This window comes from Ursus maritimus (genome assembly GCF_017311325.1).
Source record: "Ursus maritimus isolate PB19 chromosome X unlocalized genomic scaffold, ASM1731132v1 scaffold_X1, whole genome shotgun sequence".
NCBI lineage: Eukaryota > Metazoa > Chordata > Mammalia > Carnivora > Ursidae > Ursus > Ursus maritimus.
In genome coordinates this window covers 5,382,923-5,400,374 of record NW_024423319.1, presented here as the reverse complement: position 1 = coordinate 5,400,374, position 17,452 = coordinate 5,382,923, and the positions used below count along the sequence as shown (strand labels likewise).

Sequence of the window (17,452 nt, the reverse complement as noted above, 5' to 3'; positions counted from 1 at the left end):
TTTGTCTCAGAATGATACCGTTCCAAAACAATGTGAAACCTAGTTTGGGCTCTTAGGGCGTCTTAAGCCTCTATATCCCAAAGTCCTACACAGGGGCAGTAGATGTAGTCACTGAATACCTGGACTCAATGCTCATACGGTTCCTTACATTACTTTTTATCCTATATTGTGATTATCTCCACCTCAGTGAGTTTCTTTTGGGCGGAAACTATACATTTCACATCTGTTACCAAAATGTAATACACTGTATGGCTTAGGCAAGGTCCTCAACAAATGTACATGAAATCAAGTAATGAACTTCAGAAACCAAGCACTTGTAACTAACTGCATAGTGGAGTATAAAAAATACAAGTGAGTTAGAAAATGTAGTGACTTTCAGAATATAGCTCTAGATTAAAGACACTCCCCATTATCTGCACAAAACATTCTGGCTAATGGCATGCCCTGATGAATACCTGCAGCTAGTCAGCTACTCTCTATATGCCCACACAGCTACGGTTTTGTCCCACCAATTCTGTGTTACCTTACCAAGAGTCAGCTGTGTTTTTTCCAAAATCTGTTTGTGTTAGTTGCACTTGTTTTTGCAAGTCTAATTTTAGTAAAATTTAATAAAATTATATGAACCAACACAATATGAAAACAAAAGAAAATTGTTTCTACAAAAACTAAGTTACATGCATTAAGAAAACTAAATAAATGTAGGTCACTAAAAATATTGGTTTTGAATTAGATGTAAAAAATTGGGAACAAAATTAAAGATTATCCAAGGAAGATTATGCACTTAGCTTGCTTTGCAAGTGTCTCTAAGTTCTTGCTTCACTTTACATAGACTGAAACTGGAAGTCAAAGATAATGTATTAAGGGTAAGGTTTATGCAAGAATGATTACACAGAACTCAATCAGTCAAAGAAAGGGTCTTGGAAAAAAGAAAAAAGGGTCTTGGCCCTAAATAAAAAGATTGGCTAAGAAATATATCTTTCATGGAATAAGTAAAAATAGAGTATCCTGAAAAATAAAGTGTTAAGGGTGTGTGTGTGTGTGTGTGTGTGTGTGTGTGTGTGTAATGACTCTGCTTTAACTGACTTTTTATTTATTTTTTATAATAATTTTTATTATATTATGTTAGTCACCATACAGTACATCCCTAGTTTTTGATGTAAAGTTCCATGATTCATTACTTGCCTATAACACCCAGTGCATCATGCAATATGTGCCGTCCTTAATACCTATCACCAGCCTATCCCGTTCCCCCACCCCCCTCCCCTCTGAAGCCCTCACTTTGTTTCCCAGAGTCCATAGTCTCTCATGATTCATTCCTCCTTCTGTTTACCCCCCTTTCTTCTTCCCTTTCCTCTCCTACCGATCTTCCTACTTCTTATGTTCCATAAATGAGTGAAACCATATGATAGTTGTCTTTCTCTGCTTGACTTATTTCGCTTAGCATTATCTCCTCCAGTCCCGTCCATGTTGCAGCAAATGTTGAGAAATCATTCTTTTTAATGGCTGAGTAATATTCCATTGTATATATGGACCACATCTTCTTAATCCAGTCATCTGTTTAACTGACTTTTTAAATTAACCGATATCAGATCCTGATTGCATTGACTAAAAAGATACTCATCATACAGAGTCCTGCTTAAGACTTTCTGTTGAAAAAGAAGACAAAGGAAAAGGAGGAGGAGGAAAAGAAGGAGGAAGAGGAGGAAGATAATGAAAAGAAGAAGAATCTAATGATTCTAGTATTTTTTTTAATTTCCAAATTTTTGTAGACTGATCCTTTTGTAAAATAAAATAAAAATTTCATGGCACTGTGAAATTGCTCTACGTTTCTAAATGTTCATCTCGGTTTCTAAATTTAGCTCAATCACTTTTTTGACCAGTAACAAATAGTGTTGTGATTAGCATAAGTCTGCAAACTACACTTTAAGTAGCACTGACTAGACTATTGTGGTGCTTTTGTAACCACAAAGCCACAAACCCAGCCCTGAAAGTGTCATAAAACAAAGAGCTAGGTTCATTCAATCCAGATGATATAATGCAATGGGATACATTTTAGCAGTGCTAAGTGCATGAAAAGCCTGAAGTCTCCTCTGTGGTCAAGTGTTCAGATACTATACAGATACAGCATAAAAGGGGCCCGGTATCATGTCTTAGCTTCCACACACACACACACAAATCCTCATGTACCTCAAGCCCTCACATTCATATATATGTTTAATACCCAATTTTCTTTATGTTTCTCTGGATTTATTTTGGAGTCCTGGAACCTACCCAGTATGGTATTTTCACAGCCTTCTGTCTCAGAATGTTTTAACCTCAAACAAGTCCTGTATGGTCAATGTGGGTAGCTGGTATGCAGAAGTTCCTATACTGTTCCATGTATCAGTGGAGCACTAAAACCCAGAGAAATTAATTGACTCATCTAATATTACTCAACAAGTCAGCATGAGATAAACTAAAACTAAATTTTCTCTTTTGAAAGATGACAATTTTTTGGTCAATTTGGCTTACTGAGCACCTACTTTGTTCCAAACATTATACCAGGCTAGAGCTATAAATGTTAGTAAAAACATAGTCCCTGCATCCCATAACGAGCTTAGATCATCTTGGATAGCATCAACAAATATCCTGATAATTATAATTCATTGCAATAAATGATGCAATAACAAAATAAAATGCTACAGGAGCCTAGAAGAGAAAGTAATAATTTTACCTAGAAAGATGGGAGAATTATGAAAGATTCACAGAGAATGTAAGGCTTGAGGTGGAGTCTTTTGAAAGTGTCAGATGTCTTTAGGAAGAAAGTGAAACATACTCCAGGGAGAAGATGTAACATGTACAAAGACAAGAGTCATGCAAATCCATAGGCTGCTCAAAGAATGACAAAGTGTTCAGTGTAGCTGGCTGTTCTAAAGATGACAGGGGAGGGGTTAATGAATGATGATTCAAACTTCCGGCAATATAAATGTGTTCAGATGGTAGAGGATCTTAAATGCTGAAGAACTTTATCTTCAGTGGTGAACCTCTGTAGGGCTCAGAGCAGGACAAGTGACATGATTGTTTTTCACTTAGCTTGCTTTTCTTCTACTAGTACAACTCTTTTCTTGCCTCTCGTGTGAGAATGATATGGTATTTACCTCAAAAAATTATTGTGAGAAACAAGTTATTGTTTGGAAGTTGTGAACTCTAACATGGTATTATCTATAAGATACAAGAGCTATTATCAACTCTTTCCTCCCTCCCTCTCTTTCCCCCTTCCTTCCTCCCTTCTTCCCTCCCTCCCTCTCTCTCTCCCTCCCTGCCTTCCTTCCTTCCTTTCTTCCTATCAATGACCTAACATGTAGGGTTAGGTAGAGACAAAAGGGAAACACAAACCAAAAATTAAAGAACAGTTAGTAAGTACTGACTATACAACCATGAGCTTATTTAGGGAAAACTGTATGTAAGTGGTAAAAGACTGTGGAATAAAGGAACATTTTGTTTTGTTTTGTTATTGTTGTTGTTTTTAATGGAGATATGAATCTCATCTAGAGTCCTGGACCTGGATTGGGGGCAGGAGATGGATGAGAAAGAAACTGCCATAATAGCACAGTAGCCTGAGGCTTTGGACTCTCTGTGTGCTAATCCACGTCTAAAAATCTGATAGAGGTGTCTCCTGTGGCAGGGCTCACCATCTCCAGAAAAATTTTTTCTTGCTGAATAGTCTCCTTAGTGCTCCTTTCATGTCCTTGTTCCTTAGACTATAGATGAAGGGGTTCATCATGGGAGTTACAATTGTATACATGATGGCAGCTACCTTATCCCTTTCTACTGAGTAGGCAGAAGAGGGCAGAAAGTAGACCCCAATGATGGATCCATAGAAAAGGGCCACAGCTGAGAGATGGGAGCCACAAGTGGAGAATGCTTTCCACTTCCCCTTGGCTGAAGGAACCCCAAGTACGGTGAAACAAATAAAGACATAGGAGACAATAATGAAGGTGAAAGGAATAAAGATAACTGCTCCCCCAATGACTAAGATTGTCAAGTCATTGATTTGGGTGTCTGAGCAAGCAAGCCTTAAAATGGGTTCCAGGTCACAGAAAAAGTGTGGGATTTTTTTCTGATCACAGACGGTCAAGAGACCCAGCAGACTGAGATGCAGTATTGAGACAAGGTTGGAGATGACCCATGGAGTCACTACCAATAAGGCACAACGCTTGGGGCTCAGTAATACAGCATAGTGTAATGGGTGACAAATGGCAACATACCGGTCATATGCCATGGCTGCCAAGAGGAAATTGTCCAGGTCCACCAGCAAAATAAAAAAGTACATTTGTGTAAGGCATCCTGCAAAGGAGATGGTTGGGCTCCGGCTTTGGATGTCTGCCAGCATTTTGGGGATTGTAGTGGTTGTGAAGCAGATGTCAGTGAAGGACAGGTTGGCAAGGAAGAAGTACATGGGGCTATGAAGGTGAGCATCATTGATAATAGCCAGGATGATAAGTAAGTTTCCTACTATGGTGACCAGATACATGCACAGAAATAGTATAAAAATGAGCTTCTGCTGTTCAGACCCCACAGCGAGTCCCAGGAGGAAGAATTTGGAAATAGTTCGGTTTCCTTGGTGCATGGTTCTGCAGTGTCTAAAAAGGGAAAAATTCAACCTCACTGTAAAATAGTAACATGACACAAAAACTGGTCAGAGGACATTATACTAGATTATAGAATTGAATCAAGGTCTTGGAACCAGACAGTACTGGCTCATATTCTCTTCCTACTAAAATACAAGCTCAACAAGGTCATGAATTTTATCTACTATGTTCAATGCTGTAGTCCAGGACTAAAGATGGTGCTTGGCACATGGTCGGTGCTCAATAAATATTGGTTGGATTTATATAAGAATGAGTGAATAAATGAAAAAATTAATATGCTGAATTTACCACTCAATATTTTCGTGACCTTGTTGTGATTTTCTAAGCCAATTTCATCAATTTTAAAATGTGGAGAATACCCATTTTACAAGGTTTTTGTGAGAATTGCAGGCACATGCCAAATGCCCGTATCTGTATTTTAGCTATTTCTATACAAATAGTAGCTACTACTGTTCACTAATTTGGAAAAATCATAGACTCTAAAGGCAAAAAGAAATCTTCAGAGAACATCGAACCCAGCTTCCGTCTTTGGACAGTTGAGTATTCAATACGCATGTGATAGTGTAGCTGATCACATTTTAGTGTTCCAGAGATAGAGATGCCACAATCCTCTTCCAGCACCTGATCCAAAATTTTATCCTTTAAGTAATAAGCACTTCCTCACATCTTCCTGAAATCTTCTCAGTTTTTACATTTCAAAAAGAAGAAATGAGTCATCTGAATTAAATGAAGTCATGTAGGGATGTCCACTGAATTAAGCTACACAGAGGTAATCTTTAGTGTTCTTAACAACACCATTTACAGTGGAATTGATTGGGCATAAGCCAAAATGAGGAAGATTTAGGGGCAACACTTTAAGACCTAGTGGTTATTTAGGCCTTAGTGTGTTGCAGACCCCTTGCTAAGCGCTTTTTGTAGATTATCTTATTAAATATTCACCACAACTCTGAGTTAAGTAGGGCTACTAAGATGTTCCATTTACAGATGAAGAAATCAAAGATTAAAGAGGTTAAATAACTTGATGAAAATGATACATAGCTAGTGTAGTGGTCAGGATTCTGAGCTCGGTTGGTCTGACTTCAGAGCCCTCTTGCTTCACCACTATGCTATATTGCCACTATACTGCTTATATCTATGAAGAGCAAAACCTATATTCGAGGCGCATAAGAGCTTGCTGAGCCAAAGTCAAAAGCTAGCAAGTGATGGAGCTAGAGTCTGAATCTTGATGCCAAAGTGTTTTTGCTGTATCTGTGTAAGTTTAAATGAGAGCAAACATGTTTACAGATGGGAAGATTTGTCCTTGCTTATTCCAATTTGCACTTTATCTATGCTGCTGTGAGATGCGTTTTTACACACTTGCTACCTAAAGACCTACCATGCATTCATACCACCTTCCCAGTCTAACACAACTGGACTGCCATTGTATAAATTCATGTACTTCTGCTGGTTTGCTGTTTAATGTTGTACTCTCTGAAAAAAAAGAGGTTGGCAGCACTAATGAATACTTGGAGCAAAACTGCAGGAGGAATGCTGCATTTACTTAACAACACAATTTTTTCCCGAGTACTATAGCAGTACTCATTTGCATACTAACAAATAAATGTGCTAATTATAAATCAAGCAGGATCAGGTCTGGTGAGACCTCTGCTAGGCAACATTTAGCCATTTCATATGTACAGAATGTACTGAAAATAATAAAGTGGCATATCATTATGTACATGTAATTAGGCTTTTCACTAATGCAAATTGTATTAGCAAAGTTTGACAATCCACGTTTCTGATTTGACCTTCTAGGCACCATATAATGTAGTTCCATTTAACTGCTTGTTCTCTCTTCTCCTCAAGCTGGCGCCATGTTTTCCAACCAAACACATAAGTATCTTCATTTTTTATATTCAAGTCACTAATTTGGCACAATACTCTTGCAGTAAATGTGGGGAGGAAACGTTTATGCATTTAGGTTGGGGTCGCCCTCCTATGGAACTTACACAGATGTTTTGTGGCTATTTCCAAAGCTATTCCAGAAAGAAACAGTTCCACTACCTCCACAAAAAAAAAAAAAATCAGTGATTTTTCCAGCCATGGATGCGAACCTTTCCTCCTAAAATAGAAAAAGAGAAGAGGGCTGGTATAGAATTGAAAATCTCAACTGGTGGTGGTGTTTCTGCTGCTGTATTTAGAAAAGGATCACCCTAGGGCTCAAGGCAATCCTCTTGGCTCCTTATTAGAAACCACTCTCAAGTCCATCCTCTATGGACCAAGTCCTCCCTACTGTGATATATTAGTATTCACTGATTTCTTGGGAATATATATATAAAACATATATATAAATATAAAAAAATATATATATAACATATCTCCTATATATATCCCATACATATACATATATGTATAAAATCCATACATGTACATAAATAATGTGTATATATGTGTGACTATATACCGTGTGTATATATATATAGTGTGTGTATATATATACATATACATAACATTTGCAAATATATGTATGTGTATATATATATTTGCAAACCTTATGTCCCTGTTGTATTTTTACTCTAGTTAGAAAACGAAAATATCAACTACCTTTGAAGAAAAACTTCACCTTCCCTCACACCTAATAGTTACCTTTTGCGTCTCCATGTAATACAATAAACTGACTCAGGTGACATTTGGAGAGGAGTAATAATGAAAGCAACACTACAGTGCTTATTATTTGTTTGGCACTGTTTTAAGCCCCTCATGTATTAATTTTTTAAAAGATTTTATTTATTTATTTACTTGAGAGAGAGAGCACGTGCACGCACATAAGCAGAAGAAAGGCAAAAAGAGGGGGAGAGAGAGAAGCTCAAGCACACTCCATGCTGATCTCTGAGTCAAGGGGCTTGACTCACCACCCCGAGATCATGACCTCAGCCAAAACCAAGAGTTGGATGCTTAACTGACCAAGCCACCCAGGCACCCCTTAACTCAATTAATTTTTATAATAAAATTGAGGGAGGTAAAAATATGATCTCCTTTTTCACAGATGAGGAAACTGAAAAAAAAAGTGATTTGCACAAGGTCATACAACTAGTTCATGGTAGAGCCAAGGTTCTTACCAGAAACTCTTGCTCTTGCTCCCTTTTCTTTACTACTGCATTACATTATCTTCTAGTAATCCTGGGGGAGCTCTAGAAAAAGAAGGCATTCTGGGAAATTGGCTAAAAGTGATTTTCTCAAAGTTCTCTCCTGTCATTCTCCCTCTCCTGAATTCTGGCAGAATTTCTCACTGCCTATTCAACTCTTCCTCCAAACCTAGAGACTATGTACATTTCAGCTACCCTCTTTTTTTCTTAATGTTATCATGGAGGGATATCCTTCCTTTTAATAAAAGCCAATCCCTTCATCTATATTCTGGATCCCTTCCCCTTTTGCCTTCCCAGAATATTTATGCCATCAGTTGACTTCTTTTCTATATCTTCAAGCAATTCTCTACTGGATTCTTTTCTCAGCTTTTAAACATGTTATAGTCTCCTATGTTCAAACAAACAAGTGAATCCCCCTGGATCCCTTAGCCTTCTCAGTTTCTGAACAATCTCACTCCTACCATTAAACACAAATTTCTTGAATTGTCTACATTTCTGTCTCCATTTCTTCACCTCGACCCACTCCAATCTGTCTTCTGCCCCACACGACTCCACTGAAATAGCTCTCAATAAGGTCACAATGACACCCATGCTGCTAAATTCACCCTTCTTGGCAACTCAACAGCATTCACCTCAGATGATCGCCTTCTTTCTTGATGTACCCTCTTTCCTTGGATTTTGAGAACATCGCTCCCCTGGTTTTCCTTTTATTTCTCTGACCATTCTTTCTCCATCTCCTTTTGTGGTTTTTCCATATAACATTTAAATGTTTGTTGTGAGGTCACAGAGTTTTCCTTTGCTCATTCTATTCTCTCCCCAAAATAAAATCATCCACTTTCATGACTTCAATAACCATCTTTATGCTGGTGATTCTGTTTCTTTAATTTAACTCTCTCTTCTGAGTTCCAGAACCATGCACCTATTTGTTATATTTACTTGTATATCTCATTAGCACCTTAAATTCAGTATTTCTAAAACTGAACTCATTGTCTACCCCCCCGCCTGAAAGAAATTTTGATCCTCCTGTATTGTTCCTCACCTGAATAAAATATAGCATTATTAATTTTTATCATTTTGAAACCTCCCATATTTCTTTCTTAAGATCCCATTATTTAAGTCCTGTAGATTCCTGATCTTAAATATCACTCAAATATATCTAATTCTCTTCATCAACCTACTCCAGGCCATTAACATGTCTAATATTAACATATCTAATATTAACAATCTAATATTAACCTGTCTAATATTAACATGTCTAATTTGTTCCCTCTGAACAGTCCTAGGCTAATATTTTTATTGACTTCCTATTCCTCTTACTTTAAGGTCCAGAATTATTTTTTTTCTTCTCAGAGACCCACTTTATTCAGTTCTGTACACATGGGGACATTGGCACAAGCCCAACCCATCTTAGCATATATCACCCTATGGAGAATAAAGCATAAGGTCAAGAATTATTAATATAGCCTACAATGTTTGGCCTTCTAAATTCCCATTTTGTGCTCTCCTTCTTTCAGTTCCTTGAAACCCCCACATTCTTCCTTGCCTCACTGTTTTTTCATATGCTTATTTTCTCTGTCTGAAAGGTAATACCCTCCACATGTGGTTAACTCATATTCCTACTTCAGGTCTCAATTTAAATGCTTTTTATTCAGGTAGACCTTCTCTGACCTCTCAAGTCTATGTCAGATCCTGGGATTGACATCCCATAGCCACCTGCACTTCCCCTATAAAAAGTACTTATTGGAACTACTTATCCCTCCTATTATCCTATAAATTATATGAGGACAGGGACCATGTCTATCTTCTTCTATATTCCCAATGCTTAGCAAAGTGCCTGACAAGTACTTGGTACTCAAAAATTTGTGAATGATTGAATTAATGAGAGAATAGAAATTATATATAGAACAATTAATTTGGCTTGGCAGTAGGGGTCATGGAAGACTTTAAAGAGAAAATGACTTTTTAAATGAGTCATGAATAAAAAACAATTTGAAGCACCATTGTAAATATATAGAGGAGAAAAGTGTGAGGCCTCAAAGTACATGACGTGCAGTAACTTAAAGTTGTCCGGTATGGCTGTAGTACAGGAGAGAGTGGTAGAAGGTAGTAGGTTGGGTATAATGGTGAAGGTCTTTGTGTGTACCACCTGATTAATGATGTTTGACAGCAGCATCTAGGAGAAACAGCAAGCATGATTTGTATTGTGGAAGATTCAGCGTTCAGAGCAGACTGACAATTACCAGGGAAGGACTAACATCAGAAATACTTGGCAAATTGGCTATAACTAAATACTCCTTTCCTTTGTGGCTCCACTTCTTTGTTTGGAAGTCCCTAGAGACCTGTATTGCTATTTCTAGTGACCAGGGAGTATGTGTGGGGTCTGCCTGACTAGAAAAATGGCTGAGCATACTGAGGAATGAGTCATGTCATCCTCTTGCAAATGGAATCCCCAGGCCAATGGAAAAATGGTGTCTCTTCATGCCCATTTTGTGATCCTTTTTCAGTTTGGTAAATCACATCACAACATGCATTGGATTTTACATTTTTTCAGGGGCCTTGGACTTTCTTAGAGGCGATTTGTAAGTCTTTAGGCAATTGTTATTCAGTATTGTAATGTCTGATTTTTTAAAGGGGCATATTTGGAAACAGAGTACACTGATACTGACCTTTTCTCTGAGTGGCTCCTTTTGCAAACGTCATAGCAAATGCTTTCAGGAATTGCTCATTCATGGGGGCTGTTGAGAGGCAGGGGAAGGGAAGTGCCCTGGGAATTGACAACAGCAGCAAAGCAATACAGAAAAGAGCAGAGAGGTTCAGACATGATGAATAGGGTCATTTTTGCTGTGAAAAGATTTATGCTTCCTCATCTGGAGGATGGATCCATATACTCTTAAATACTTGGTTGAATGTTTGTTTGTTTGTTTGTTTGTTTGACACAGAGGATCATAAACGTGGCCATTGTTTTGGTCTCACTTCTATTCTCTACTACCTGAGTGACCTTTGGAAAGCCCTCTGTCTGGATAGTAGTTTTATCCTCCATAAAATGAGGGGGTTAGACTAAATTAACTTTATAATCAATTCCCACTCTGACATTTGACAATTCTGTGATTTCTAATTGGGCACATTTATATGTATTGTAGTGGAAATGTGGTTGTATGTGAATAGAGGGTGGGTAGTAGAAATAGTACAATTTCTTCTCAATGAACACAGTGGCTTTTGTGTATGTGTTTTGATGTATAATTCATGAAGTTTCTAAATTTCCCACTTAGAGAGAGAGAATTCGTGACAATAAAATTACATTCTGCCTAATCATTTCACCTATACTGTGTGAGTGGGTAGGGTGTTTATTACAAAAGAGTGTGTTAGCTAAGAAGGGTCATCTGGAGGTAGTTGTAGAGGTAGGCTTCTGTTTGAGTTGAGGAAACAGGAGAAAGGGAAGAAAAAGATTAAGCATAGCTTTAAGTAATCTGCTTAATAAAAGTTTTTGAAAAACATTAGAAACAGTTATCAGCTTGTCAACTAAATCAGAGCCAATCTCTGTTTATACCTTCATTGGAAACCTCTTCAGGATGGACACCCAGACTATACATTTATTCATTGATTCACTAATGGGAGAAGGAGGCAGTATGAAAACTCTTCTTCAGGATTAGGGAAGAGGAAATGAAGTGAGAGGAGCAGTCCATAGGTCTCCTTCCTCTCATCCAGTTGACAGAGAACGCTCGAGGATCCAGTAAATTCCCTCTTGCCTTCTCTTCCTCCCCACAAACATAACTAGCAGCAAGAAAAAAAAAAGGAAACACTGAGAGGAGTGGGAGAGCAAGCGTTGATTATCTATGGCGTTCCTGCTCCATCCAATTATCAGCTTTATCAAGGTTTTGTTGGCAATTACATAAGGGAGACTTTCGGACATAGAAAGACTGTTGGAGGGAGGTCAGGAGGGAGATATGTGGGCATCAAAGTTTAACCACTTAGCTACTATCATTGCAGAGAATCATAGCAGATGGTGTCACATTTTACTATTCAGCATGCTATATTTGGTGCATGAGCCACATTTGGCCAATCCTTAGCCCTTATGCTTCCTTATAATATTAGATTGTTTTGTCTGTGAAAAGAAATGTAAGAAAGTAAAATTTAGAATACATAAAGCACAGGTATTGAAAACCATACTCAGACACAGCTATACGGAACACACAAATCTGTTAGGGAGAGCATACACCTGCACAATGACAACTCTGAATACCAAAGTAGTGTTTTCAAAGCAACAACTTAACAAGGATAACAACAGAATGCAAAGTGGAGTAATTGAGTAGTCAGAGTTAGATGGGTTTTTATCATAAAAGGTTCCTTGGAGAACATGAGTTTTGGGAAGGTGGCACCCATAACTGCTTCATAATCAGTGGATCACTGAGACTATTTTCTAGTCAATGCTTCAGTCTTAGTAGTAATCTTGATCTTTTCAACTCTGGCATGGAATTTCTGGTCTATGTTAGGTAATATTTATTGTCATGTGGGTCTTAGAAAACACTCTGTCCTTGAAGACAGCTGGCAGGAGAACAAGGTACTTGCAAGCTTCTAATTGGCCTGGGAAAGGATAAAATTCGCCACCTGAAGTGCCAAGGGAACAAGTACACAGTGTACTTCTTCCTTAATGAAATTCAAGGTTGGTGGAGGAGGAGGGATCTCCCTGATTTTCAGTTACTTGATAGAATGTCCAGGAAGATAGAATTGAACAGTAAAATACAGACTAAGGGTCACAGTGACCCAGCATTTTAGCAGCCCTTAAATATCTGTTGAATTCTCTCAGAACCAACCTGAGGCATGGGTCTCTTAGGACAACAGCTAAGTCTGTACAGGGAAAAGATTTTTGTTGGGATGTAAGAGCTCTGTGTCTCAATTCTGGCTTGAAATATTATTTTTGGAGTCACTGTGAACATATTACTTCCCTAATATAGATATCAGATTTATTATCTATTAAACACAAAGGAATTCCTTTTCTGTCTATGAAACTTGATCCCATCAGATGACTTTAGAGTACAATAATCTTTATATTTATCACATGGTGGTTTGGAAGGGTGGGAGGATGAAGAGGGAAGTGCTGGGAGTTGGATAATTGTAAATGTACAAGTGCTTTAGTGAGCTCCACAGATAGATAAATGGGGAAGGGAATATGATTGTAGACCTATTCACTCAACTGTATATCATCTAGCAGTCCTGCTTGATCCTTTGCCTCTTTTCTCTGCAAAGGATGGACTGAAGGGTATCCCCTACCTCTGCAAATTCTTATATTGAAGCCTTGACTCCCAATGTGATGATAGTTGGAGACGTGACCTTTGGGAGATAAGTAGATTTAGATAATTAGGGTGGGGCTGTCATGCTAGGATTAGTACCTTCAAAAGAAGAGATACCAGAAGAGTGCTCTCTCTCTGTATGTGAGGACACAAAGAAGAAAGTGGTTGCTTGCAAGCCAGGAAGAGTGCTGTCATTGGAAATCAACCATGCTGGCACCTTGATCTTGTGCTTCCAGTTTCTAGAACTGGGAGAAAATACATTTCTGTTTTTTAATTTACCCAATGGTATTTTGTTATGGCAGCCTGAGCAGACTAAGACAATTACTATCTCCTAAACAGGACCTCCCATGTGATCTGTAAAGAAAGGAAATCTAATGCCACCAATTGGAATTTATATTCTTGAGAATCCATTAGAGTCCAGGTCTTCAGGAGTTGGGTAATACAAGTTATCTATTGCATTGTTATAGTGAGAAACTGGGCTGGATCACCCTCCTTTGCATCAAAACAACCCTCCCTTTCTCGCACATACACACTTCGTTTCACAGCATTTGTGTATTTATTCCTCAGTAGTGTGTCTTTTCTCTATGTCTTGAGTTTGCTACTCAAGTCATGGACACAAAGAAACTGAAGGACATTACAGCAGAGTTCAAAACTATTGGTTTCTCTTCAGGTGTAACCTTGATGAGCTTCTTTATTTTTTCTTCATCCATGGCTTACCTTTTGAATTCCTTAATATATGGCCACTATGTCACCAAGTGTATCTGCAACTATGTTCTGTTACAGTGTTAAGGACTATGAACTCTTGGTGGTTAATCCATTAATAAGTTCAGGCAATATTTATTGAGCACCTATGACATGCTTCTGTTCTAGATGCTGAAATACAGTGATAAGAAAGGCAAAAGTATTTTTTGCCCATATAGAGCTTACATTCTGGTGGGGGGAGACAGATAACAAATATATAGAGAAATGAATTTTAAAACATAATTTTAGCTGGGAATAGTTGCTGTGAATAAAATGGAGTGGAGAATTGTTGGGTTAGTGACGACCTTACATAAGTTGACTAGGGAAATTTTCTCCAAGGAAGTGACAAATGAGCTGAGAACTAAGTGGTGAGTGATGAGAAGACCTAGAGAATTGTACGTAGACTAGTGCAAAAGACCTAAGGTGGAAATGTATGGGGCATATACATAGACCACAAAGAAAATTAGTGTGGCTGGAAGTAGTGAGAGTCACAGATGATGATGTCAAAAGATATTTAGGGGCCATATTATGGGGAATCCAGAATGCTATAGTGAAAAGTTTGGATTTAATTTTGAATGCAGTGGAAAGCAATTGAGGGGGTTAAGAAAGGAAGAAAGGGGCCTGATTAACACTTTGCAAAGATGCTTCTGGGTGCTGTCTGGAGGATGGGCTACAGGGAGCCAGAGTGAAGGCAGAAAGCCCAATTATAGGCTATTGTAGTACTCCAAGAGAAAGATAATAGTGGATTGAGCTAAGATGGTTCAGTGGAGGCAGAGAGAAGTTTTTGGATACTGGATATCCTTTTAGAGTAGAGCAGGCAGCATTTGATGGATTGGATATAGTGGTTTATGCAATGCCATGATTATGACCATCTCTGTGGCCCTTACTCCTTTTTGCTTTCTTACTCAACTCTGTCATTCAGGTATAATCTTTTGGTCTCCAGTGTTCCTACATTTCAATGTGGTATACCTTAATGTGGATCTATTTTCATCAGTTTTGCTGGGTATTCAATTGCCCTGTTTAATCTGGAAATTATTTCTTCAGGGAATTTTCCTCAAATGATTTTTTTGATAATTTCTTCTTCATTTTCTCTGTTCTTTTTTAGGAAAATCCATCATTGCTATGTTGAAACTCCTGGTTTGATCTTCTAAATCAAAATTTTTGGGGGGTGGGCGCCTGGGTGGCGCAGTTGTTAAGCGTCTGCCTTCAGCTCAGGGCGTGATCCTGGAGTCCTGGGATCGAGCCCCACATCAGGCTCCTCTGTTGGGAGCCTGCTTCTTCCTCTCCCACTCCCCCTGCTTGTGTTCCCTCTCTTGCTGGCTGTCTCTCTCTCTGTCAAATAAATAAATAAAATCTTAAAAATTTTTTTTTCTTATTTTCTTTCTCTGTTTCTTCAGTCTACTTTTTGTAAGAATTCCTCAACTTCATTTTCCACTACTGCTATTGAAGTTTTATTTCTGTTGTCTCTTGAAATATCCAAGAACTCTTTTATTTAATGTTTATTTTTTGTATACTATTCTTGTTTAATGACTATAATATCTTCTTTTATATTTCTGATGGTCTTCATGATTTTGAAAATTCTCCTCTCGCTGAGATATGTTCCCCCTTAGTTATTTTTTCTTAACTTGTTTTGATCTCTTCTTTTTATGATAGACTTTTTAAAAAATTATGTCTTCGGGTCCTTAGATGTTTGGTTATATTTGAGTGGGACACAAAAAAGCTTATGAAAAGTTCTAATCATGGTGGGCCTTACTATAGAATGATTTGGCTGGATCCCTTCTGTTGATGAACTTCTAATTATTTTTAGATAATTTTCTGTAAAGCTGATCAGATTCTCTCAGAAAATAATCTTCCAATCTTCTACCTGTGGCAAGCCTTGGCTGCAGGTTTCTGGGAACTAAACAGGAGAAGAGGGCCGATGGTCTCAACATACAGTAGATAGCTAGATCACACACTGAGTTCTAGCTGAGACACACAGTCCAAACACCTTGTATTTTAATGATCAGAATAAGTTTCTACTCTTTGGTAAGAGGGAAGTATGTAGGGGAATTACCCTGCTGTGAAGGAAAGAGGAGGGAATTTGGAGGCTTAATAACTTCATAAACCATCTTTCAACCAATTCCCATGTTTTCAGCTCCACTTTCTCCCTCACTTATTAGAAGTACCCGATGGTGACTAGGTACTGTCAATTTTTGAGACTTTTGGGAGATCATTGGTGCAAATTGTGTTGTTTATTTTCTCACTGTTGGTTTAGGATTCAGGTTTCTTGGGTCTCCCAATCAGTTAATAGTTGCTCTTTTGCTTTCCTTTTCCTAAATTGCTTTTTCATACTGTTTCTTGTTTGTTTTTCCTCATGGGTTTATGACTCTAAAATAGTTTATTTTGTGTCATTTATACATAAATAAATGTGAATGTCTAATCCACTGCATTTATTCATACCCGTCTTTATTTTTCATCACATTTAATGTGTTTATTTTGTAGCACTTATATTATATTATATATTTATATATTTGCTTATTATATGTCTCCATCCACAAGTATGCATGCTTCATGAAAATAGGGATATTGTCTCTATTGTTCACTATGCATCCCTAGTGCCTAGGACATAATAGACACTCAATAAGTATTTGCTGCATAAATTAATCTGACATATTTTATTAATTAAAATGATATTTATAGTCATAGCATCTGATAGTGGTTGTGGGGGAAAATGAAAATAACTATAAAGCAAATCAGTCGAATCAAAATGGGAGAATTAGATACTCGATATATAAGACAAGACACATAATAGCACAAGTGTATTTTACTGCAAAACAAATATATTTTCAACTTTATAATGCTACATTTTGTTCATAGTGGGCTGCCTCTGACACACATCTATGAATTTAAACTCATTGAATCTTAGAAGTGGGGAAAAACTGTAAATTATTCAGTTTAATCTCTTGTTTTACAGGTAAGGAAACTGAGGACCAGAAAGAGGGGTTATTAGCCAAATATCAGACAGCTAGTTAGTGGCAGAGCTGAGGACAGGGCCCATCTCTTCAGACCATCTGCTCATTGCTCTTTCTAATTTGGGGCCTGAAGATACGGTCTTATCCAAACAGCCCAGTTGTGTAAGTGTACCATCACTGGCCCACTAATCTCACAGGGGTATTAGAACAGTAAAAGTATAGTAATAGATTTGAGTGGGATTTGGATGAAAAAAATTGGTGGCATGAGTTTTTTTTTTTTTAAAGATTTTATTTATTTATTCGACAGAGATAGAGACAGCCAGTGAGAGAGGGAACACAAGCAGGGGGAGTGGGAGAGGAAGAAGCAGGCTCATAGTGGAGGAGCCTGATGTGGGGCTCGATCCCATAATGCCGGGATCACGCCCTGAGCCGAAGGCAGACGCTTAACCGCTGTGCCACCCAGGGGCCCCATGAGTTTTTTTTTTTTTAACACTTACACAAACATAAGATACAGTTATGGAAAGAGAGATTATTTACACAGTAGCCTTTCAATTAGCCTCAGATTCCCTCAGGGGAGAATGATTCTGTGTTATATGACGTATATTGCTTGTGTTAAATACCACACAGCTGGCCCACGAGTGGCTGTTTATATGGTTAGAAGTCCAAGCTAATAGCCTCAGTCCTTCCAGCAAAAACCACTGGGGGAGCCAGTGCTA

The 17,452-nt window shown here is 38.0% G+C and overlaps 1 protein-coding gene across 1 annotated transcript; it reads right to left on the bottom strand.

Moving 5' to 3' along the window:
• Positions 1-3,667: 3,667 nt before the first annotated feature.
• On the bottom strand, positions 3,668-4,609 carry LOC103672968 (olfactory receptor 1-like). Its single transcript, XM_008701678.1, has one exon. The coding sequence runs from the start codon at positions 4,607-4,609 to the stop codon at positions 3,668-3,670; it is 942 nt and encodes a 313-aa protein (XP_008699900.1).
• Between the last annotated feature and the right edge of the window lie 12,843 nt (positions 4,610-17,452).

Coding starts and splice junctions, on each gene's coding strand:
- LOC103672968 (XM_008701678.1), bottom strand. CDS start 4,609: ATGCACCAAGGAAACCGAACTATTTCCAAATTCTTCCTCCTGGGACTC.